The sequence below is a fragment of the Drosophila elegans genome, unplaced genomic scaffold (genome assembly GCF_018152505.1).
Source record: "Drosophila elegans isolate 14027-0461.03 unplaced genomic scaffold, ASM1815250v1 contig_149, whole genome shotgun sequence".
Classification (NCBI taxonomy): Eukaryota; Metazoa; Arthropoda; class Insecta; order Diptera; family Drosophilidae; genus Drosophila; species Drosophila elegans.
In genome coordinates this window covers 6852353-6878732 of record NW_024545513.1, presented here as the reverse complement: position 1 = coordinate 6878732, position 26380 = coordinate 6852353, and the positions used below count along the sequence as shown (strand labels likewise).

The following is a 26380-nucleotide window of genomic DNA, read 5'->3' as shown; positions in this document are numbered from 1 at the left end:
TCTTATTATTTAAATTATTTTTAAAATAGACAGTACTTAAAAAAAACGAAGAGAATATTACTTGAATGTCAAAATACAGTCATGCGGCCTAAGATCTTTATTAAGAGGTGTCAAGTTCCGATAGAAAAACCAACAACTATTTAATTAGTTTATATATAAAATTATTAATAAGCAAGGGTATATTAAGCTTCGATCCCTCGATTGATGACCTTCCGTTTTAGTTTGGTTTTATGGTTTTCTTTTTAAACAAATAAAGAGGCGCATTAAAAAAGATATTGTCGACAATTGACGAAAACAGGGCAACATGGTCGACGGCTCTTTACGCAATCTTCGCTTTTCGCCCCTTGTGAGTGAAATGAAAATGAAAATGAAAAACGAGTGAAGGTCGCCACGAGTGTGTGCTTGTGTGTGTGTGTGTGTGTGTGTTTATGTTGTTAATCTAGAGACGCTATAAAACCGCATTTATAAGTGTAACAACATTATTTCTGCCCCATTCATTCACTTCTGAGTATCTCTTTTGGCTGCTGCTTTCTATCTGCTGAATGCAAATATTTATGATTAATTGAAATTGTGCAGGAATTGCACTTTGCAATTGCGTCGATTACGATGGCCAGTCGGAAGATGAAAATCACTTGTATAGTATGTACTTGCCGTGCCATCTTGTTATCATCTCATCATTTTTTCCCATTTTCCTGGGCAATTGCCATCGATTCTCTGTTGCATGTCATTTGTGTAATCGATATTCCCCTCAAACGTCGCTTGTTTGTTTGGTTTTTTGTTTTTCGCCAAATTCTTGGATGGGTTTCGATGCCGTGATTATCTCTGTCGCCCTTCCCTTCCACTTGTTGCTGTCGGATCTTTCAAGGGTTCGCTTCGAGTCATTTTGAACCAAGGCCGAGGACAGGCATCCAACGCCTCCTTTTCGCCTTTCCATTTTTAGACCTCCCGTTTGAAAATCATCGAATGCAATTCGAGAATGGTTCACAGGGCACTTGGCCATGGCACTAAGTGATTGGTTAACGATTTCGGTGAATACTTCGTTTATGCGGAAATGGTTTTTAGGCTGTTAAACCCTTTTTTCAGGCTTTCAAAAAATGAATCATGAGTATGATAATGAAACGATTTTTAATAGGTTTAAAAATACATTTCGATATATTGTCATGCACAAGTTAATCAATTATAAGATTTATTTAATATTTAAATTCTGAATTTTAGTGATGTTTATTTTAAAAGATAAACTTTTGGGTTGAGTTGGTAAAAAACTCTTGTGTTTTCATAAACCTCTTCATCATTTGATGACAATTCGCAACATTATTAACATGTATAAACGCATTTTTCGAATGCTGTTTCTTTGGGTCGTCGCTGGCCGTTGACGTTGCAAACAATTTGCGTGAAAAACACTTTCCACACAAACACACTGCCACATTGCCAGTTGGAATCCCACTCACCCACACTTCGCGGACGCAAATTCACATTTCAAATTGCTACAGTAAATATTATCGGCTAGGTGACGTATTGTGTTGATTTAAAAAACATCTTTTTCTACACCGCCTATGTGAATTTATGGTCGTTTAAGTTATAATTTATTTTGCATTCACAAGATGCTTTTTAATTGGTGGAATATTTTGGCATGAAACATAAAGGCAAAAGCTACATGATCACATTTTTAAGAATTATTAATTTTAATATTAATTATGTTATTAACAACCCCTTCCACACTTTAATTTTATTGGGAGCCAGAAAGAAATGATTAAGTTATATTAAAATACAGTATTTGAAGTATTCATTATTATTTAGAAACTCCCACAATAAAAATAAAACGCAAAATATGATTAAAAAAATATCAAAATCCTAAGAAATAATGCATTTTGATGGGAATGTAATACATCGTTGAATTTGCTATAAAATTTCCAATCTACTGGCATTTACAGCTGAATAAAAATGTATTTTTAGCCAGTCCTTGCAAAAAATCATGATGTTTAAAATTCAACAAAATAGGCAACAAATTAAAACAATAAGTATATGATTTTTTTCGATGTTATAATGAAGTCATTTTGCTTATTACCTTTAGCCACTGTATTAACATCGGTATATAGACTGGATTTTCCCGATTCTGCCGACGTCGCTGCCTCTGCGCCTAGCCGCGACTGCGACGCCGGCAGAATTTTGCGGCCTGCGAGCAGAACGATTTTCAGTACCTCGCACGCCGGTGATCGCTTCGCACTTGTTTCATAAAAAAAAAAAATTTAAAAAAAATTAATTACAAAAATACAAATAAATGAAAACAAACGAATATAGAAAGCGGGAAAAATCCTGAGCCCATCTTCTGTGTGTCTGTGCAATTTTTTTCTGTGAGTGCATTCCTTGATCGTGAAGTGAAAAGTAAATAAAACCAGAGATCGATGGAAAATCGGCTTCTCGTGTGAAAAGTGTCGCGTTGGTCGTTTTTGTTGTCATTCTCGTTGATGACGTTGTCAATCTGCCATTGCCCCTCTCTCTCTCTCTCTCTCTCTCTCTAACAAGCTACACCCCTCTCTTTCTGCCCCACACACCCGCCAGAATTATATGTAAAATTCTTCATTTTTTGTGAGTGCTATTTTGTTTTTTTTTTTTTTTTGTCAATGTTGTTTCTTTTTGTTGTTATGTGTGTGTGTGCCACCGCGCGGCGTTGGAAATGTGAAAAATGTGTGCGACAACTGTGGCCCCGCCCCCTCAGCCTCAGTCTCAGCCTCAACGTCCCCCGCCCCCCGCCCCCCTGCCACGCCACGCCTCTGCATGCGTCGACGCTGACGTCGCTGCCCGCTGCGTGAAAAACCAAAAAAAAAAGTGAAAAATAAATGAAAATTGTCTCGTTTCATTTCTTTTGTCATTTGAATATAAATAAATATATATCTAGACGTCTGTCTATTTGTCTCCCCTCACAACCATCTATATGTATGTATGTATGTATGTAGCTACATATATAAGTCCGCATATCGGCTGATCTATATACGATCCGTACAGTCTTAAGTGTTTCCCGACTTCCCAGCACCCCAAAGAAGAAAAGCCAGACAATATCGAAAAAGCGATTAAAAGACGCCAAAAAAAAAACCAAATTCCAAATACAAAAACCAAAAACAAAAAACATCGAAGAGGAGATCAAAGTGCAAGTACTATACAGAGCGAGAAAAAGTGGAGTAGGTCGATGAATGGATTGCCTGCATGGCCCACATCACGACGACGCACGGCAGCTTAAGCCAAGCGCCAAGGTAAGCGCCCTTCCCGTACCGCCGCTTCCTCTGCCGCCGTCGCTGCTTCAGTCGCCGTCGCTGCCGCCGCCTCTGCCTGCGTCGCCGTCGCGGATGTATAAGTCCACGGTTTAATATTCGCCATACCATCCATCGGTTGGGGTAATCTCTTCTCCCCACCATCATATTTAAATAATAAATTAATAAATAATATTCATTTTTAAGCCCGTTTTTTTAAGTATATATAGTCTTGATCACGATCAGTTTAATAAATATATTCGGGTCACTCAAAATAGCATTGATAAAGCAAGCACATCCACAGATTAGCCAAAAAGTTTATTAGTCAGAATAGAAGAGTTTTGCTTTGCGATACAGATTTTTTTCTTGACTTAAACATTTCAAAATAAAAATGAGGATTTTAATATATAATAATTCGGCCCTTTAATCGCGCATCCAAAATCGAGTTTCTTTATGGAATCATTTGAAGTCTAGTCTTATACGTTCTTAATTATTTCGAGATCTCGAAAACTATACAAGTCAGAGATTTGGGACATAAGATATGGAATTCTAGTTATGCCCATGCACCGCTTATTTAACAAGCAATATCTTAAGCTTTAGGTGGTTATTTCAAATTACATCACATCGTCGACCGTAAGTGTTTTCGAGGAACATGTTTTTGTTAAATGTTCAAAAATATACATAATATTCGAGACGAAAACAATTAAAACAAGTGGTCCGCTGTGTTTGCAAAGCTATTAGCGAGACAATTAAAAAAAGCCCTTACTCAGCGTGTTTTGGGATTATGAAGTGCTATATTTAGTTCACTGAGTTGTTTCCCTTTTTTTTTTTTCATATGTGCTATATCGTGTTTGTTTCGCTTTTGTTTGCCACGCGATTTCGGACTTTCCTTTTCTTTCTCTTGTTATTCTCTGCACGCGCTTCGGCTAAATCATTCTTTTCCCATTTTCCATTCTGCATTTAAATTTGGTTTTATTATTTTCTAAATATTTACTTTGGAGCGAGCATTTGGCGTTTACGACTCGGGCTGGGAAATATTATGTATGTGCAGGTGCCCAGAGCAGCGTTTGAGTTATGATCCGCGGGGGCATCAATCACCAAAATAGTTGTCCAAAATAGTTGATCAGATGATCATTATCAACGGTCGTGTAATCGTTTATGTCATTTTACTCTGGAACGAGCCAACCTCGAAATGGAAAATGCCAAACTGTTAAGGTTTTCCCTTGCTGTGCATTATGTTACATTTTTTGGTTTTTTCTTCCATCGATTGGCGAGGTGGCTAATTAACGTGGTCCAAAAGCGCATATGCCATGCATTTGTGTTCACTCAAGAAGCGACAGAGACGGGCTGAGTGGGTGCGAGTGAGAGGGAGGTAGGGCGGTAGAGAGGGACAGGCTGATAATTAAGAAGACAAAGGGTCAACCTTGGCGGCGACTTAAAATGCGCTAACAAGCGGACTCCCATGTCTCCCGGGTCTTAGCTCACCTGCCCCTCATTTCCCCTCTCTGTTAGCCATAATTTTTGTCTCTCAGCACCCACTTCTCCGCTCTCTGCTGCCTGTTTTCCACAGCAGAAACCTCTCTTTCCATACAATACTACAATATTAAATTAGAAGGCATGACTGGACACCTACTGATATGACCGGCTCTTGAAATGCACTCTTTAACCGATCAGTAACTAAATATTAAATGGCTCGGTTAATGTCAGCTCAAAATTCTTTCTTAAATTTTAAATTTATTGCTAAACAATTTTTTTTTAAATCATTGGCTAATTCTCTTAAATTCTTTACATAAATACTTTTAAAGTAATAAGTTTTAATAAAAAAAAAACTACAATTATTTTAATTATATGCAATGGCTTTCTGAAATAAATTTGAAATGAATTTTAAACAGAAAGGTCTTAAATTCTTTACATAAATACTTTTAAAGTAATAAGTTTTAATAAAAAAAAACTACAATTATTTTAATTATATGCAATGGCTTTCTGAAATAAATTTGAAATGAATTTTAAACAGAAATGTCTTAAAATGGAAACAAAGAGGTTAAGTACGCTTTAAAAGGGTAGGGAAAACATTGCCACCGTCGATCGTTGGCGTCTTTGTGGACCCAAACGGCGGACTTGAAGCCACCGAACCACCCAACCACCCACTGTCGCTGTGGCCATGTCAACCCGCCGCGCTGTTGCACTTTCAAATGGCGCGCGCGCCCGTTCACATCGCTCCCTAAATTAAAAAAAAAAGAAATCCACAAAACTGGTGTCTGGAATTATGCATGCAGCGCCCCACGTGCGCTCGCCAGCAGAGATGCGTCACAAGAAGAAGAGGTAGTGATCTACAGTCGCCATTTGCAACTGTACAATCGGCGGAGATTCGAGAGATTTCAATACTCTATTTAAACCGGCTCGTTGAATTTTGATTAGCTAATTTTTTCAAATATTTTTTCAATGTGTGTGCATGTGGCTTGTGTGTAAACTCGAAATGACGAAATTATTCGCATCGAAATGGAGGAACAGACAAAAGCAGTTTGTCATGCAGGATAATTTTAAAATGATGTAAATATGTGACACCCATTTGTGACTCCCAACTATCCCAATGGTGTAGTAAACATTAATTGAGCGCAGTAAACAATTGCTTGCTTCGTATAACCCAAGGATTTATTAATGGAATTTATTTGCTTAGTAAGTCCTATGCGATTGTTATACATTTGAAGTACCTATGTAGTTTGCACTAAATCTAAATCTTGGTAAACCAATTTTGAATTCTATTTATTACGACCAGTACTTTGCAAAGTTTTCGATTTTTATTGTTTTAGTATGACCATTAGCTTATCATAATGTAATAAATAATGTAGTTTTGTAATATATTTCTGAATTTTAAAACCATGATGAGGCTCCATGGAAATTCACGAATATTGGAGTTGCAATACTTTTTGCTGTGTAAACACATAATACTTTTTCTGATTTGGGTGGCAACTGCTGGGAGTTTGGCAGTTGGCAGTTGAAGTGGCAAAGCGGATATATTGGACGGCACGAAACAATCCCATCAAGCACTCTTTGGCGTCCTTTTCTGAGTTGTGTGTGGTGTGTGGTGTATGGTGTGTGCCTTTTGATTGCCACAACCTTGACGTGAAGCGGAAATATTTGCCCAGCACTTTTCGTCTTTGGTTTTTCTTTGTTCGGTTTCCATTTTCCGTTTGCTGTATTGTTTTGTTTCTCACGAAAATTTTTTAATTGATTTGCCTTTGTTTAGTTGTCGTTGTCGTTGTCGCTGTCGTTGTCGTTGTCGTTGTCGCCTTCACCGTGGCCATGACCAGTTAGCCGCAAAAACAACCGCCGCTTCCTCACTTCCCCACATCATTTCTCCGACTTTCTTTTTCGCCTTATGAAGCACACACGCACACGACTCTGCTTCAAGTGTGAGTTGGCGGAGGGAGCGGAGAGAAAAGGCCATCAATTGTGTTATTTTTAGCATGCAAATCGTTTTGTCAGCCTTCGAGGCAAATGACTTGGTCGAAGGGGTGCCTTCATCTTCATCTTCATTTTCATCTTTATCTTTATCCATGCGACTTCCAGCTGGGCAAGATCCCCCAGCTTCCCTGCCATGCAATCTGCTGCACTCGTTTGTTTTTTGACGGATTTATTTGTTTGTTTTTACCATGCCCTCCCCTGCCCTCCTTCCCCCTCCCCACTTTTCTCTCACAAGCTATGGCAAACATTTGATCAATAATATTTTGGAGTAGCCCGCCCCGAAAAACGCTTTCGCCATTCTACTCACGTGCCGTGACTGCTTATTAGCCATGAAGGTTGCCGGCACCAGCTGAGTTAAGTTGGGCTCACAGTACAAAAAAATTAAATGCAATTTTAGAAAATATTTATCAAAAATATATACACTCTCTGAATTTAGCGAACATTTAAAAACATTTTTTTACCTTAACAAACAAAAAAAAGATCATTTATCTATGGAACATATTCTTATCATTATTATTTAATTCCACTTTAAACTTATTTAAGTGACTTTGTCACAAAACTGTGCCATAAAAAGCCTTGCAAATATTTCGCTTCAATTGAGATTTTTCGCTCAGTGTCGGCTTGGTTTGGTTCAGCTTTTGTCACATGGTCGCCAGGCATGCAAATGCAGCCCCTTAACCCCTGACCGCCCAACCACTGACACTGGGCCGGGGCAATTTGCATGGCAACAACAGAAAAATCAACAGCAACAGCAAATTCAACAGCACGGTGAATATGAAAGGCACAAAGAGTCGGCCATGATCCACGGTCCAACATTGCGTATGCGTCATATGCTCAATGTTGCTCCCAGCGCCGACAAATTGCAGTCGCACATGCAATTCAATTTCATTCCCAGCACTCGGCAACAATTGTCCTTCGTCCTTGACGTTCCCTTTCTGATGGCGGGGCAAATGATATTGGAATTTGAATTTGAATTTGGTTCGGAATATGAATGGGTGCTTGGGTCTTACGAGCCATAAGTTGCAAGTGTTTGGTGTTGAAAAATTCATGGAAGAAATTGGGGAAATGAGCAACTGGCATTCGCATTTAAATTAACACACATTTGGTTGGTTGCTCAGAAGAAACCCAATTCTGGCAGTATATTTCATTTCTTTAATAATTGCCAAAAAGGAGTATGAATGATTGCCATTGCACGAAACAGGAAGGCTCTCAATTGAGCGCTTTTTTTTCTGGTCGAGGCCAAGCTGGGAACAATTTACCAGACAGCTGCTGCTTTTACACCGTCAAAAATATTAAAATTTATAAAGGAAGATTATTTTGTTAAAGCTCTTAGAAATTCATTACCTTTTTAGATTCAGCTTTCATTATATATCTATATTCTGACTTTATACATAAGAACAAATATAATGAGTTTGGGTTTAGTTTTGTTTTGTATAATTAAGTACTTACTTACTTGGTTTAATTGATTAATTACATCTTTACAAATTTAATAAATGGTTTGAATAACTAGTTTTATACCCATCGGTTTTGTCGTTAAGAGCTATAAATTGATTTTTATATTTTGTTGGTTAATGCAGAGAAATCTATACAAATAAATGAGTAATGTTCCTTATCTACATATGATTTAGCCTTGTTTTTTAACTGTGCATTGTTGGTGCTGCTGCACACACATTAACATTAATCGCCATGCTAACGCACACATACTCACACTCGCACAGCGAACACTCACACACGGTGAAATAGTTACGAAACCGAACAACAAACCGAGCAAAACAAACTACGAAAATGACGAACGCGACAACGACAACGACAACACAGCGACAGCGACTGTGGCAACGACAACGACAACGACACGAAGCCGAATTGAAATGTTGCCCTCGGCTGTCAGACCAGCACTCACACTCATTCACATACGCACAATGGCGGCCAAAATAATAGGAGTTGAAATAGTAGCAACGGCATGGAAGCACTACAACTTATTTGTGCATTTTGGACTGATAAATGGGTTGGAATCGACTTTTGTCCAAAAAATGGTTGAAAAAACAGTATATTTTGGACTTTTAAAAAGGTTTAAAGGAAAGAATTATTTGGTCTAACTGATAAGATAAGATTAAAAACACTTTGGTCTAAAAATGCACAAAGTAAAAAGCGGAGGAAAAAAAGCTGTAATCTAATGAATCAAAAAAAAAATGAATAAGAGCTATCAACATTTTGTTTCTGAAAAAGTTAGAAATATTTTTTTGGCATTTATTTGGAAATGTTTTAAATACTTATTTTGCCCAATTTTTTTATTTGAGCCCTTAAATAAAGGAATTTAGTTGTTAAAAAATTTAAAAATAAATAAATTAATAAAGGGATTACAAAACTAAACAACAACAACAGCCTTTGGCCATTATAACACGTCAGGAAAATGTTTTTTTTTGTAAGCCCGCAAAATTATGCTACTATTTTAACCACAATTGTGTACTATCCACTCGTAACTCCGAGTTCACGAGCTTTGGCCTTTGTTGTTCTTGTTCTTGTGAGTTGAGTTGAGTTGAGTTAAAGTCGGGCTGCCAGCATATGTGTGTGTGTGTGAATAAGAGTGTGTAAGTGCGCTAGTGAGTGTGTGTGTGTGTGTGTGTGTTGCCGCCATCTGCAGCATTTAGTTAAGTTAAGCAATGAAGTGAACCCAACTGAACCGAAACTGGCCGAAATTGAAACGACGAAAACAGCGATGAGGAATCGTTGCCATGCCTATACTATATAGGATATATATATATATATAATATTTTTTTATATGTGTGTGTGTGAGGGGTTCAAGTAGTGCTGCTGGCTTAGATTTCTGTTCTTTTTTTTTTTTTTTTTAGCTGTTTCTGGCTTTTGGTTCTGGTTTTTGGCGAATAGTTTGTCCCGGCCAGCCAGCCAGGAAGCCAGTTAACAGAGCCCTCTCTCTCTCTATACACATATACCTCTCTCTCTCTTTCTCTCTGTCTCTCCCTGTGTCCTGCTCTCTCCCTCTAGCGAGCGTGTGTGTGTGTGTGCGTGTGGGGCAACTTCGTTGTTGCTAGTGGCATTGCTGCTGCCACTTCTGCTGCTGCTGCTGCTGCTACTGCTGCTGCTGTTGGCTTTTGGCATTGTCAACAACGCGGCACAAAGTTCATACAATTGTGACACGCGGCGCGTTAAGCACGTGGCTCTGACTGATAACACCGAGTGTGTTAACACAATAGAATCAAACTCGATAGAAAATCAAATATACGTCACCAGACTGGCATGCATTTTTTAAACAATTTTTTTCGAGTGCCTCCTGCGGCGGTGTTTCAAGTTTAAGTGTACACTGTGTGTTGATAAGCCCCCATAATGACCTCCTGACCCCCCCGTCTGTGATTTTTGTTCAAGTGCCGCGAGAGTAAAGTGCGTGAAAGGGCCAGGAAAAACTCGGCGATTAGCTAACGTCTGGCCATAACCATTTAGCATTTACCATTTACCAGTATCCAGTAACCGGAGCAGTGCATTCAACTCCATTTGGACGCAATCCAAGAAAATAAACATGAATTGTGAAATGTAAAAGGAGGGGTTCTTAAAGATGTTTAAACAAACATTCTGGCATAATCAAAACATTTAATTCAAGTAAACTTTAATAATATAAATTTTAATTGAATAAAATATTAACTTACAAATTGCGAGAGCAATGTCATAAAACAACAAGTTCTAAGCAAGTTCTTTTTAACTGAAAGTTCAATATAAATGAGCTAAAAAAACACTTCAACTATTTCTTAAAAAACATAAAAAATGTAAGCAATTTTTTTAAATAAAGTTTGAATGTTATGTGTGATATTGAAGGAACATTTAATATTACTCAAAAATTAAAGCAAAATACCTCATGATTAGTGTTCAGTATGCTTATTAAATTTTAAAGTAAAAAAAAAGTATTTTAAAAGTTTCATGAACACACCAAAGTAATCACCACAAACAAACACTTCAAATAATAAATAAATACATAATTTATAAAACACAAATTACAAAAGCTTAAACCTTAATTATTAAATAAGAAAAGTAATAAAGACGTGTTTTAATATCAATAATTGCTTAAAATGAGTCATAAACATTAATTTGGAAAAGGTTAACGTTTCTAAAAAAAATAGCCCATAACAGCAACAGCTATGAGCAGCAACAATGGCAACGAGCAACCGCAACAGCAGCAGCAGGCGGAAGCCCCAAGAGCAACAGCAGTTGCAGCTGCAGCAGCAGCAACCACAACATCCACTGCCAACACGGAGGCTAATGCAGCTGGATCCGGATCCGGATCCGGATTGGGATCACAGATATCGCGTCCTGCCACGGCACCAGCACGCTCCAGCAGCAGCAGCAACAACAACAACAACAACAATAATAATGCCACCAGCAGCAGCACAGCCACCAGCTTTTACAGGGTCAACCTGAGCAACACGAACGGCAGCAACATCAACAACAACAGCAACACCAACAGCTGCACCAGCAATCCGAACCAAGCCAGCAATAACAATCACCATGAGATCAGCAGCAACACCACTTTGGTGGTCAACACCAGCAGCACTGCAGCAGCAACAGGAGGAACAGGGGCAACAGCAGCAGCACCAGGAGCAACTGCTGCAGCCACGAACAACAACCACATCTATGTGAATCCACACAGCTACGACAGCAGCACCACCGGCAGCGCCAGCGGATCCACGGCTGTGATTAGTCTGCCGCTCAACCTGCAACACCAGCCATTGCCAGCGACAGCAGCAACAGCAACAGCAACAGCAGCCACTCTTGAGCCCCAGCAGCAGCAACATCCATTGGGCGGCAGCAACACGGGAGCAATCAGTCGGATTGGCACTTTGACGGGCACTGGCACTGGCACTGGCACTGGCACCTCCACATCCACCACCCTGAGCACCCTGAACACATATCTCTTTCCCTGTGGCGTCGATTCGGCCAGCAGCTGCGACCTGGACAGCAATTTCAGCCAGATGCTGGGCGCTGGCAGCGAGGGCGGGGCCAGCAGTTCCCTCAGCCAGACGACGGCACCGGTGGGAACGGTGACGGGATTGGGATTGGGTGTCCAGCTGGGACTGGGCTTCATCAACAGCCGGCGTCGCATAAGACGGCTATTTGGCGTGGGTGAGATGGTGCCGCCCGTGGCCACGCCCACACCCTATGCAGCCGCCCTCCGACGGCGCAGTTCGCAGATAGTCCAGATGACCAAGAAACGAGAAAAGGAGTTGGAAGATCTGGAGCAGCAGCAGCGCATTGCCACGGTGGCCTCGGCAAATGCTGCTTTTCTGGAGCGTCGTGAGCAGCAGCAACAACAGCAACAACAGCAACAGCAGCAACATCAGCAACAACAGCAATATCCTCAGCAGCATCTGCAGTTCGCCTTTAATCCCCTGCAGCCAGAGGCTGGTAAAAAGAAGAAAAAGAAACCGCCTGGACCACCGGCCCATACGCGACAGCAATCGTCACGCACCATGGACGATCCCATGATGAATCGGCCACGGAAGAGCACACCGGCGAGTAGCAAGAAGAAGGACAAGGGACCGGAGAACCCCTATGAGAAGTACCCATCACCACAAATCCAAAAGCACCCACCGCTCTTAAGCCTCACCTCTATGAAACCGAAAATAAGAACAAATTAATGAAATTTATGCAGCAAAAAAGTGCTTCTCTTACCATTTGATTTAGCGCTGCCGTTTATTTGATTTTCTTGCTTGTAATGATTTGAATAAAATGATCAAGAAGAATACCTGCAAATACATAGTTTGTTTAAATTAGTTTTGAATACCGCTTTGCTTATCGCTTTTCAATGCTTTTTCGCCTTGTTGATTCTCCATGCCTTCAAGCACCTACAAATTTGATTAAATGCCCATGTGACAAGGGGTTTATGCAAAATTTTGAGGTATTTAGTATTAAGAAAGTGTTTTAAATGAAATCATCTGCTGAGGCTGTTACGAAATGGCACAGTAACTCATTAAGATTTTTTTTATATGTCTATTTAACTATTTCTTAATTATTATTAATTGCCTAATTTTTTAGAACTTATTAGAATTTTTTGTGTAAAATATTTTGGACAGTATCGGAAAATGTATAAATTGTTTAATTGCATGAAAATTCAGAGACTTACAAATTATAAATATTTAATTTTAATATATATTATTGAAATATTTTAAACATGCGTTTTAATATTGCTTTCGTTGATTATATTGTAAAGAGATTACTTTTAAGTTGCGTATATTCTGACAATTTGATAAATATTTAAATGCATAAGCCAAAGACTAAAATCTAATGAGATTTACTGTGGCACCTTGGTTTTATATGAAAATACTAATCTCCCGCTAATTTTTACTTCCCAACAATTGTGCGCAAGTGTCACATGGGTGTAATCAGCTTGTTCACAGAGATTTTCCTGTCCCACAGGACGAATGCGTAATGTCCGTAGCAGAGGGAAAATGTCAAAAAGCAACAAAAAAACCACCAAAAAAAAAAAAAAAAAAAACGAATGAAAAGTAGTAACTTTTTTGCTTGGGGTCAGAGACAGAGCCAAGTTGCCGCCAAGTCAATGCCCGAAAGTCAGACACAGAAACCGTAAACGAATCCAGAATCTATAACCGAATCTGAATCAACAGACAGTAGACGGCGCCAGCTCCAAACTCTGACCAAAAATAAAAAAAAAACATATACATATATAGAAATGGAGAACTCTGGGAGCAAAAAACAAGTACTGAAAAGTTTTTGGGTGGCAAGGGGGCAAAAGGCGAGAAATAAATGCGTAGTCATCTGTGCGACTAACTGGAGCCGGCATAAGTCAGTGTCCTGCCCAGATCTTGCCATCCCTTGCGTCCCTTGAGTTATCCTGTCTGCCAGGCCGCGTTACGTATACGCCACCGAGGTGGAGCAAATAGCGGAATTTGTAAGCGGTTTGTTAATTGCCGTAGGTCAGCACAAATCAAAGTTTACTCTCAGCTCTCAACTCAAGGATCTGTGGCAGCTGTTTCCCACTTCTCTTGACGATTTTGACTCGGAACTTTGGCCTATTTTGTCATATATTTACCGACTCTTTATGTAATGCCTTGGCTTTCGGGCCCTGGAATGGGCTGTGCGGAATTGCTTTAATGTGGCTTGCGTGTCGCTGTGAGCTGTGCCCTTTGTTGCTCTGCTTTTTTTCGCTGCTAAAAAGGAATTTATGTCAATGCCAGAAGCGACAAACAACAAACGGCGAAACAGCAAAACAGCAACAAGAAAACAATAACACAAAGCGAATATTATAATGAAAAGGGTGGGGGGAGGGGTGGTTATGTCAGGGAGTGGGAGTGGGAGTGGGTTGAAATCGGGAGTACTGACTTGGCCCCAAACATTACTCTGCAGTTTCAGTTAATTGGCAAGGCACACACATTCGCTCATTGCTGGTGCCTATCCCCCTTTTTAGTGGCCAACACGTGGGCGACAAAAAAAAGCCAGCACTGAGAGAAAAAATATCGCCCAACTGGTCGTCTCATTGTTAATTGAAAATATGGGTTTGCCATTTAAATATCCGCCAAGATGCATATCTAACCATTTTCTAAGAACTAACTTTATTTTGTTGATGACGAAAACAATGGAGTATGGTATATACATGCAAATTTAAATCCAATTTTAAAGCAAACAATATTTTAAATATTATTTCAAATGTTTCCAAAATAATAAAATAAAATAAGTCAATAACAATGGAAAAGTTTCCCATCGATTGACATTCACAGCAACAAAATTTCACTTGTGGTTCATTTTTGCAAAAAGTCGTGATGTAACCCCTTGCGAAAAATGAAAAACAAATTTTTCGATTTTTTTTTAAACGAAAACCCTGGGAAGTAATGTTCAAAAGTTGGAATGCCATACATCGGTGAACTTGTAATAAAATTTCCAATCAAATGGCATAGACAGTTAAAAATGTTCAATTTTTGCAAAATATCACAAAAAATTAGAAAACCCCTTGTTAAAAATATGAAAATTTATCACAAATTACATTTTTCAAAATTGATTCTGTTTGGCGGTGCGTCATAATTTTTGACAGTGTAGCGGCAGAGTGATTTCGGTGTGGGGTTGAGTGAGAGCAAGAACACGCGACGCCAGAGCTGCGACATGTAGCCGCCATTTAAATTGCCCGGCAAGGCGACCTCGCCACCCTCACTGGCTACCCACCGACCATCCACCATCCACCACCCACCAGTCCGTGCCCCTCCACCTCCCCATCCCCCTTCCCTTTGTCTGCCCAAAACGTGGGAACAGACCCGGAATGAGACATGTTGCCCTTGATTTGTGTGCACGGCATGTGGCGGCGTGTTGACTATTTGCATTGCATGTCCCTCTCACACACATGCGACTTTCTTTTCCCTTGGTGTGCGTGTGTGTGTGTGGGTGCGAGTGTGTGTGTGTGTCCAATAATTTCGTAACATGGCCTTTGTGGCGATCCTTGCACAGCGATAAGCGAACTGGGAGGCGAACTCATTGAGTTGGCCACTCGCAACTTATTTGTTTCTCCCTTTTCCATTTTTTTTTAATGTTTTTTTTTTTTTTTTTGGGCCAAGTGTAAAGGCTATTTGCGAGGACAAAGCAATATCATTCGACCCACTGCAATTGACTGAGTGAGTGGGTCCAACGCCAAGTGATTTGCATTTTTATTTGTGATTTCTTATGCCTCCGCCTAATGACGGGGTAATTATTAATTATTCGATGCCAGTTGTGCTCAATTGCTCTGTTTTTTTTTTGCTGAATAATTCTCTGGCTTATTCCAAAGCAATTGAAAATGGTTACGCAATTAAATAACATCAAGTGGCGTATTAGGCAGAAAGTTTTTTATATGACAATTTTATAAACAAAATAGTTTCAGTTTTCTTAAGTAAACATAAGCCAAGATTTTATGCAAGCTAAATTAAAAGCATATTTTATGTTTATAAAAAATCAGTTATAATTTTAATATCAAGCAGCTTAAATGCTCTTTTGTCCTTTATAAAAATTATAAAAAAAAACATGTGTTGTATTTCCAAAATTTAATTGATATATATTTTCTTTTTAAAAAGTCGAAAAGGCATTTAACATATTTGAATGGTCAATTAAGTTGTTAAATTGAATAAATCTTTGAAACTTATATTTATTTAGAGGTCATTTCTGCTTAAAAAAGTAGGGAAGACATTTGAAGCACAAACGTTGTTTTTTTTTTAAATGGTAAACAAAGTCAAGAAAGTCAAAGAACTTTGAGAATGCAATTTAATTAAACGGATTGCCTTGTCTCGTGTTTACCAGCTGGTCCAGCTAATTATTTGGCTGCATAAACGTGTTCAAATTTGCACCGGTTTTTGGCACAAAAAGAAAATGGATTTTCCTTGGGACGCCGAGAAGTAGGCTACGAAAAAGGTTCACTTAAAAACTGCAGTACGAAGAACCGCGTCGCGTCTCGTCTCGTCTCGTCTCGTATCGCACACAACTTTACCGCAAGGGCCACCAATTAGTGGAGGCACCAGTGGCAAAGGCAAAGGCAAAGGCAAAGGCAAAGGCAAAGGCACCCACCACCCCCCTGCGGCAGCGACCTTGAACTCGCCGGCAAATCGAAGCACGAAACGAACACAAAGCGAATGAAAGTAAAAGTTGCACGTGCTTCGTCTTCTGCGGCTTCTGGTTTTGCCTCGCTTTTCCAGCTTTTCCTGCCTTTCCTGCCTACTGGTAGTTGCTACTTGCGGCAGCTGCATGCATAATGTGAAAAGCCAGCAACCAGCAACCAGCACCCACCCTCCTTTGACGCGAAGGTCGCCACTGCAGGCTATAGATGGCTAAAAAAAATCCATTAGGCCCTGTTGATGAACCTTACAGCCCCCCTGTACCCCTTTCACCCCCTTTCCACCTCTTTCACCATACAAACACTGACGTCACCGAAGTCGCAGACCTGACTTTCTCACCTTTCTCACCTGGACTCTCACCTTTGTCTTTGTCTTTACGGCCTGCATTTACTTATTTATTGAGCGCTGCGACAAAAATTTGTAAGAAATAGGTGTATGGTGTATGGCGTATGGTGTATGGCGTATATATATATATATGTGCATATAGTTATGGTTATAGCTATAGAAAAATAAAGGGGGCGGGACGAAGTGACGACGTCAGCAGCGATTTATTTCGCGACAGTTTGCCGTTCATCTTTTTTTACGACCACCGACTTTCAGATTGCTGTTGTCATTTATTTGCCGTCATAAACTTTCAATGGAATCACGCAAGCGATTTTTGCCAACTTTTCTCCTACTTACTATATCCTTCGCCACCGCCGCCTGCTGCTTTCTTTTATTGTTCCGCATATATGACAACATGTGACAGCGACAGCAGGCCTATTTCCCTATCTCCTCATCCCCCACCCAAAATTTTTCCATTTCCTTTTTTTTCGGGAGGAATCAAGGGGACGCATTTTGTCTATTAATTTCGCAAGAAAACTTTAAATTTCTGTGTGATGTTTTGCATGTTTGACACCGAAGCGGGGAGAAAACGAGGAGAAAGCGGCGAGCTGAAGGCAAAATGGAGCCAAAAGGCGAACAATAAGCAAATTGGCCAAAGGGCGAACGGCAACAACAGCAATGGCAATAACATGCCAGTTCCGATTTAGAGCGAATCGGTTATGCCCTGACTTTGGGTGCTCACTATATATTGTATGTGGTCCAGTGATAAAGTCGAAAGCTCCTCAAATATATTATATTTCACAATTAATTTTGTGTGTATTTAAAATTATAACTCGGATTTGGTTTAGTCATAGGCACCTTAATTCTTAAAGAATTATTTAACTTAGCTGTTGTAGGCAAGTATTTTCTTTATTTTAAACAAACTGCATATGTCTGGTTTACCATTTCATAAAAAGGAATTAAAAAGGAAACCTTTTAAAACTACATATATAATTATACACCACTTATCATCTCTTAAAAAGTTTTTAAATCCTTTGAATTTTAAAATATTTCTAAACAAATAAAATGGTAGAAACCCTTAAATTTTGTGAACTATTTAAGGCACCAAGACAAAATGATCTTCACAAAAAAGATCTTTCAGTTAGACTAGAGTTTTTGATGAACAATTATTCAAATATCTGTTTCCTTATTTACATGTATTGATACATTTTTCAAATGAATATGATATTCTAAGAAAATTAAATTATAGAAAAGCTACGAATTTTACATTTCGTGACCCAAAAACATTCAATAGTTAGGGGAGAAAAAATGCGAAATAGTAAGGGCTATGCGCTAGTCGTTGAGCTTGGCAGTCTTTAAATGGCCTGCTGTTTTTTCCTCCGTTCTGTGTGTGTTCTTGCCCTGTATAAATAACATTTTTGTCAAGCGCCTCGTATGACAAAGTGTCAGCTATAAATGTGTTGGACACACACTAGGGCAGGCGCTCGTTCATGAATACATATATGGCTAGGCCTATTGGGCACTCAAGTGGCTGCAATTGCTGGTGTTGCTGCTGCTGCTGCTGCTGCAGTTCAAATGGCAACAGCAACAGCAGTAGCAACAATTGCCGCAGCTGCTGCTACCGCTGTTGCTGTTGCCGTTGGCGTCGCTGCTTTTAGTGTCTCCAATGTCTTTGATTGTTGTCGTTGTGGCAAGAAGTGTTGTTGTGGCTGTTGCTGTTGCCGTTGCTGCTGATGTTGCAGTTGCTACTGTTGTTGTTGCTGCCACTGCCTTTCGCCAGTTGGATGCCCAAAAATGTTGTGGCGTCTGCGTTGCCCCTTTTCCACTTGTTGTTGCTGGTGTAATTTTTGAAATTTCTACTGCCTAGTCGTTTGGTGTTGTTGCTACTGCAACTGCTGCTGCTGCTGCTGCTGCTGCTGCTGCTGCTACTGTGGCGACAAATATTGTTGTTGGCTGGCGTTTGAATTGAGTCTGCCCTTTTTGTATTTGTTATTTTTGCCAATTTTGTCCTTTTTTTATTTTCGTATTTTTCGGCAGTCAGGCAAAAACATTTTCGGTTCTGGGTTTCTGGTTTTCGCTTTTCGGTTTTTCGGTTTTTCTGTTTTTCGGGCTGATGTTGCTGCCGTTGCAGTTGCAGTTGCACTCGGCGCGGAAAGCGGAAGCGTTGCCTGCTCCTCGCTCGATGCGGATAAAAATTTATTTTCGCTTGCCATTGTGTGATCAGCCAGCTGAGCAGTGAGTGTGCCCTGTGACCAGTGATCTATGATCTGCGGTCTGTGATCTGTGATCCTCGATCCTTGATCGCCGTGTGTGTGTGCTTTGCTGTCTGGGCAGGATAGCAGGATAATGGCCGTCGGCGGCTTCAGGCCGAGGAGCAAAACGCATTCTGGCCGGCCAGCGGATTGCCGTTTTCTTTTTGTTCAAGTTTTTCACATTTTTTTCACGTGATTTGTGCCTGTGCCAGTGCCTGTGCATTGTGGTCAAGTGGAGTTGCAACAGCAGCAGCAGCAGCAGCAGCAGCAACAGCAACAGCTATATAGCCAGCTGCTCCAGGATGTTCGTGGTGCATGCCATCAAGGATGAGATCGATAAAATGTAAATATCATCCCGGCCATGTCTATTATCCGTTTTTCAGTTTTCAATTCTCGCATTGATTTATTTCGTTTTTTGCAACCCCCAAAAATTTCTGCCGACCATCAGATAAAATGAAAAATTAAAAATTTATTGGCTAAAACAACGGGAAAAAGCAGTAGCACAGCTCAATTATGCAGAACTCCTTGATTTGATTTGATTTGACTTCGACAAAAATGTTGTACGGTGGGGGGGAAAGGGAATTTTTCCCTCTCGGAAAATCAATTGATACGCAAATTTCGCCCCTTTCACCTCCTGACATGCTTGTGTGCTGTGACCCAGCCAAAAATAAACTTCATTGACCGCTTCCACTTTGCTTTGACGCTACTTTTTGAGAAAACTTCCAAAAAAAATGCAAGTTTCTGGCCAATAAAAATTACACTGCTCTACACTTGAGAAATTGTAAAATGCGGGGAAGGTATGGAGAGAAATAACAAAAATAATAAGAGAATTTAAAATATAAAATATGCTTTCGTAGAGCTAAAAATATCCTGAGTTTTTTTTGGATCTCCTGAATAAGTAATAATTACAATATTATTGTTGGCTATACAAATAAATATGATTCAACCAAGCAAAAACTGAGTTTTAGGCCTAAAAAAAATGTAGGTCAACAAGATTTTGATTTTACTTTCTTCTACGTTATACTACAAGTGTATAGTTATCTAAGAATATAGATTCAGAGCCTCGAAATGAGATGTGTTATGCGAAATGTGCAGAAGTCATGTTTGTGTGTGGTCCATGTACTATATTTATCGATAAAGTAAATCTATATTTTCCGTCCATTGAATAACATATCATTTTCCATTATTATTTTCTGCGCGTGTGGCCCTCTTCTGCTCCTGCAATCCAGCAATCGCAAGTCAATCGAGTTGATTGATGAACCCACCGATGGCCACCGACCAATCAATGTCAATCGCTCTTCCTTCTTCCCTCTTCCCTTTTCCATTTTTCCTGTGCTTTCTTTACTTTTTTTCTTTTGACCAACTTCCGCTGCCTTATCTCTCCTCCCCTCCCGTGTGCCTTTCTCCGTGTGTCATGTTTCTGCTCCTTCTGGCCGTCTGTCTTGATATCTCCTTCGACTTCTGCTCCGATAACCAAGTTTAAACGTCATTAGAACACTTTGCGTGCCGTGTTTGCCACCATCACACACCCAACCATCGCGGCACTGTGAAAAACCAATTTCACAATTTAAAATTTAAAATAAACTTGGGTGAAAATAAGAAAAAAAGTGATTTGAAAAATTTAAGTGGCAAAGCATTTCATAATAATAAAAACTTCTTAAAATTAGCCAATTTAATCAGCATTTAAAAATTCAAATTATTTATTTGAACACATTTTGTGAATGATTATCTATCATATGTTAATTATTAAGTCATGAGAGATTCTTAAATTCTCAATGAATAGGGGTTGCATTTTGAGATTTAAAAAATCGATTTGCTTATGTGAATTATTAGAGCACTTTTTTTAAAATGAACAAAATATCAACCTACAAACTTCTTAAAATTAGACGTACAAAATACCTGTTATTCAGTGAGGTAGTGAGTTTTGTACTTCTTGAACATCCTCTCATTACTTTACTTTCAAATGCCCCTTAAGAGAACCTTTTTTAGGGGTAATGAAATGAAATACATTTATTTAACGGTTTTTAAAATGATTCTTCATGAATCCTAAATTTTTCTAAAACAGAGGTTTTCTTTTAATAATAATAATATTTAATTTTATAAAAGTTATCCTCATTGAGAGGGTTAGTTGAATTTATATTGCTTTTTTTAAGCTCAAAAATCCTTTTTAGTGTTGACAATTTTCGACGTTTTCTATTTGTTTTCCAAGTGTGGCTCTTTTTTTTACCGCCTCCATTTTCGCAGCGTTCTAGTTCCTCTTTTGGTTTCGGTTTTGATTTCGGTTTCGTTTGCTTATTGTTTCTGTTTTTGTTTCTGTTTTTTATTTGTTTGTTGTCTGTGGCCTTTGGCGCTTGTCTGGCGGCCTTAGCCACCTCAGTCAGTCAGTCAGGCAGCCAATTCCCCCCCCCCGCACTTCAACCACTCCCCACCATATATCTTGGCTGCTATATTGTCTTGCACTTTTGACTAAGCCTCAAGTCGGGCTAAACGCTAAACGCTAAATGCATATCTCTGTGTCAGAATGTGGAACAGTTGGCTATAATTACACACACACCTCGCTGTCTCTGTCGCTCTCGCCCCATAAAAGTAAAAAAAAAAGTAACTGAATTTGGTAGCGCCGATCACCTTTCACCTGCCGCTCGGCGAAAGTGGGGTGAAAGTGGGCTGACAGGTGGCACAAAGGAGCGTGAGGGGCAGAAGTTCCGCCGGTAGTTCCGGTGGCGCCAAAGAAACGTTTAACGTTTTATTCCCATTCTCATTTTCGCCAGTTTCATTTGCATTGTTTGCCACCGCTCCAAAGTCCTTCCACAGTTTTAGTAATCAATTTTGTGTTCTTGCTTTTGTTGCACCCAAATGCTGTCGCTATCGATGTGTCTCTGTGTGTGTGCGTGTGTGTGTTTGTGTGGGTGTCGCTGTATTTGTGTGCGTGCTGTGGGAAAACTGGTGAAAATGTGGCATCGACACAGCCAGTTGCATAAACGTCGCAGTCGCACGCGGAACCAGTCGAGAGTATTGCAATCGCATTAAAGCTAGAGCCCAATTTTCGTTGTTTTTGTTTTTGTACCAATTACATAAATCCTGCGTATCCTTGAAAATGGCATCCAATTCACAAGTTATCCGCTCACTTTCACAAAAGCCCGTATGCCATCTTCGTCAAAGGAAATGAAATAACAAACAAAAAACGTGATGCTGCTGCACTCTCAATCGCTCCGTCTCACTCTACTGCTATGCTCGCTCTCCTTCTTTTTGTATATGTGTGTGTGTGTGTGTCCTACTCTATATCTCTCTCTCTCTTTCTCTTTCGCTGGCCCTCTCTTACGGGCATTTTCGCAGGGAAACGTTTTGGCAAAATGTGAAACATGAAGATTGGACTTTTCTTCTAGCCGCTTTCCTTTTTATTGTCATGCTGCGTTGAGTTTCCATTCGCCAGTTGACATTACCATTACCGTTAGCATCGGGCTTTAAGTGTTATCTTCGCTATTTTTTCGAGTGTGATTGGGAAAACTCCTCTTTCCTGCGATTCCCAATTTTTTCCCGTGATTTTTGTAATTTTTTTGCTGTGATTTGGCCAATTTTATCCGAGATATCGGTTTGTTTGCCTTCGAGTTGCGCGTAATTTTTGTTTATGTGTATATAACAATAAATAAGTGCCTTGCGGTTTATCGTAGCTATTAAAAACAGATTTCGTGACTACCAATTTGTGGATACCACCATCTGCGGAGGGGGATAGCTAATTCTTCGTGTGCTCTAAATATAAAATAATTATTTATGTTTCCCAAACAGTTCTTAGTTAAATGAAGTTAGAGGTTTGATTTTGTGCTTAGATAAATGTAAAACAAAAAATCAATATATATATCGTATGTTTTGCCTTTCAAGATTAAAATATAATATATAACATAATATATTCTGAATGTGATTTGTTAATAGGTTCTGTTTTAATTATTGGCTTGTCCAAAATGCAAATAAATTAATATTTAGTCTATGCCTCCCCGACAGAGATGTAATCTTTTTGTTTAATTGCCTAAACTACAATTGTTCATAAAAAAACATACAAACTAAGCGTATAAACAATTTGTTTCGTATCTAAATGGATTGTGGTTTAATATTCTTTGTATATCCAATTTCATTTTTGGCTTTCTATGCTGTATATAATACTTTGTTTGGTAATAATATTTATTTGTTTTTTTTTGTCCATTTTTCTTTAGCTATTTAAAGTGGATTTAATTGTGGAATAATAGTTTGTTGCTTTGCTGTAAAACTCGAAAATTGTCAAAAGTATATATATTTGTTTATTTGCTTTCAAGTAAATCGTTGCCTCAAAAGTTTCTAAATGGACTTTTGTTTCGTATTTTAGTCGAAGGTTTCCTAAAATATATTTGCATTACATTTTCCCTTTGCCTTTTGAGGATTGAATTCTTGATCTACCGTGCTCTATAAATATTTGTTTGCCTGCCAGTTGCAGCACAATTTGCCCAGCTTAATTGAAACAAAGAGTTAACTCAGTTCAACACTCGGACGCAGGGTCATATGATGTCCGAAGCGTATTAAATGTAAAAGCTTTTCATAGTCCTTCTCGTCCTACGCTACGTTGGGTCCAAACACCGCCCACTTTTCCGCCCGCTTTTCCACCCCCACCTTGCATTCGACCATTTTACACGCTTTCCGATGTCAGTGTGTCAGTGTTACAGTGCCAAAGCCGGGTCCATGTCCGTGTTTTTGTGCTGCTGTCTGTGTCCTTAAGATGCCGACATTCCACGAAGCCCTTCTCCCACTTTCTCCCCCTTTCTCTCGGTCTCTGTTTTTATCCCTCCCTCTCTCTCGCACTCTTTCTCCCTTTTTGTGCTGCTGGGGAAACGATTTGGCAATTGGAACACGACAGCACATTCACAATTTGGTACGCGTTCATTTCGCGGCATTTTCGTTACGTATACGCAATGTGAGCCAAAGGTTAAGGGAATAATTGTTAAACGTTTGGTCGAAAACATTTGAAAAAAAAATATGGAGTTCTCATTGACGAAATCTTTGATTGGTTATCGGTATTTGTGTGCTAGCCATAAATGTGTTGACTTTATGCCAGTGATTGTGTGTGTGCTCACTAGTTAACTTCCTTCGTTGGCCCGGTGTTTCCTTTATTTTCCCTGTCTCCAGACAAATGTAAACAAATTTCAATAATGGAAAATAATGTGAGAAAGGAAAGTGTGTATATGTGTGTGTGTGGGGTCAGGCGCATGTCTGCAGCAGAAGAAGAAGAGCGGTTAAAGCAGCTGTGCGAAGTTCTCGTTTTATTTACATTTATTAATATTTCCTTCGCCTTTCCTCTTCTTTTTATCACTCTGTGACTGTTTGTCTCCGAGTGTGCGGTTTTGCTCTAGGGAATTGTGGCGTCGCCATGGCGTATGCGTAATATTTTGTTTTGTAATTATATGCGCGGCGGGCAAACGAAAATTTGTGTTTAATTAATTAATTGAAGCGCAGCAGCAGCAGTAGCAGCAGTAGCAGTGGCAGTGGCAGCAGCAACAACGACCAACCAGTGACAGTGGCGAGCGTTTTTAGTTGACCGCGTGGCGCCAACTCGAGCGCAACTCAACGGCAGCTCCCCCGAAAATCGTTGTATTTTTTGTGTTCTTTTTTTTTTGGTTCCCCCGATTTTTATGGGAACCAAAATACATAAAATACATGTGTGTACCTCTCTATGTAAGACTTTTTTTTTCTGGTGCCCAGACCTAAAAACAGCTGCTTGCGTGAGTGCGTGTGTGTGTGTGCCTTTGTGGAAGCGAGATGGGCATATATAAATAGAATTTCTTTTTCTGCCTTGCATCCGCCAAACAACGACCTTGGTGACCAACAAAAAAAAAAAAAAAAGAAAAATAAAAACACAAACACAAAACGAAACGGAACGGAATGAAACATGCAGCGGCAAATGATAAATAAGGAAAGCCAAGTGAAATTATAAATATCAAGTTCCATTTTTTTCCGGTGCCCCCATAAGTAGGCAATACTTTTGGCCCCATAAAGTGCATTCACATTTACAGCCAATGAATAAATAAATAAACGACAATTGGCAGCAACATGTGGCCAAACCGCAATGCCAATGCCACTAAAATGTAATTACAACTGGAAAACCAAACCGGCAACGAATACGAAAAACCACAATGATTCGACGACAATCCTCGAGGAGCATAAGAACGACAAAAAACAACAATTAAAAGTGCAATGAAATTTTAGTTAGATTTTATTTAGTTTTGCGGAAGGGACCTTTGGTGACGATCATCTAAGCTGTTGCTTGCTTTTAATATTTTAAAATAGTATTATATGAATAAGAATAGATTTATAGATAAAGAATAATGTTTTTGAAAATTTCAATATTTTCAGTATTTTTTACTTGTGGCCAAAATTACTGAAATAATTAACAGCTTAGGCACCGCATTTATTTTATGCTGTGAGTTGAGTGAAATCTTCAAATGTGTCTAAATTATTAAAGCTTTTTAATTTATTGGTCAGGGTTTGATGTTTTGGAAATTCCCCTTACCTTTTTCCAGTACGTTAATTCTTAAAAATCAGTATAATTATTTTAAAATCTCCAGTAATGTTCCCGTTGACTAAGAACAATAGCTGGGCATTTTAATTTTGTAATCAAAAGATGGCAAAATATTGTTACGTAATAAAAAACATAAAATGTCACTTGATTTTAATAGAATTCGAATCAATCAATATGTATTGGAGATTTTCGAATTTTAACCTCCTGAGAGAAATCTCTAATTTTGACAAAATTTTGTTGTACCTAGTGCGCCCTGCAATGCGCCTATATGATCGCCCAGGGCCCCGACTCGATCGATTCGCTAGGCAGATCCAACACAAAAAGTGACCAAACAAATTGATCCCAAATGCCGATCTGCAAATGGCAACCAAAGCAGACGAAGCACAGACAACAAACGGAGCTCGAGTTCCGCCCACGCCACCGCTTCCAGTACGAGTGCCAGTTTTTGTTCGTCCAGCAGAAGCAGCAGCAGGAGCAGCCGTGGTGACTACAGTGAGACAAAGCTAACAGCGACGCGCGATCCAGCGGGAGATTATCGGCGCCCGAGAGGCCAGGAGGTGGCCGTCATGCAGCTGCAGGCGGCCGGGGCCCAATTAACCAGCAGCTGCATTTAGCTCACCCATACAACATACCAGCACATTCTCACAGTCACACACACACACACACCAGCACACTGTCACACTAGCACTCAGTCACACAGACACAGACACACGCACACACACAGATCAATACATTGGCCAGGATTCAGTAGTGAGCTCATCGAAGCAGAACCAGAACCAGAACCAGAAACAGAACCAGACCCTGAAAACGAAACTGAAACCATGCAGATGATACTTGTTGCTGGCGGGTAAGTGAAAAGCCAAAAGTGTCCTACCTTCCACCTTCCACCTCCCATTATCCTTCCAAAACAACCTCCCCCTCGATGTGATATGTGTGCCTCTGTGTGCGTGTGTGTACTCGGAACTA

The 26380-nt window shown here is 39.6% G+C and overlaps 1 protein-coding gene across 11 annotated transcripts in view; it reads left to right on the top strand.

Moving 5' to 3' along the window:
* LOC108142282 (potassium voltage-gated channel protein Shaker) overlaps nt 1-26380 on the top strand; it is a 143807-nt gene that overhangs the window by 47993 nt on the left and 69434 nt on the right. For 4 of the 11 annotated variants that reach the window (XM_017266014.2, XM_017266013.2, XM_017266012.2 and 1 more), the window contains exon 1: nt 9809-12273. The exons of 2 other annotated variants lie outside the window; for them this stretch is intronic. In XM_017266014.2, the coding sequence (XP_017121503.1) occupies nt 10856-12273 (1418 nt within the window). In that variant the 5' untranslated portion in view covers nt 9809-10855. Of the gene's footprint in view, nt 1-2188; nt 2352-2804; nt 3249-9803; nt 12274-24375; nt 26262-26380 lie in introns of those variants that run through there. 5 more of the 11 variants (XM_017266016.2, XM_017266015.2, XM_041708005.1 and 2 more) reach the window with 4 other exon arrangements.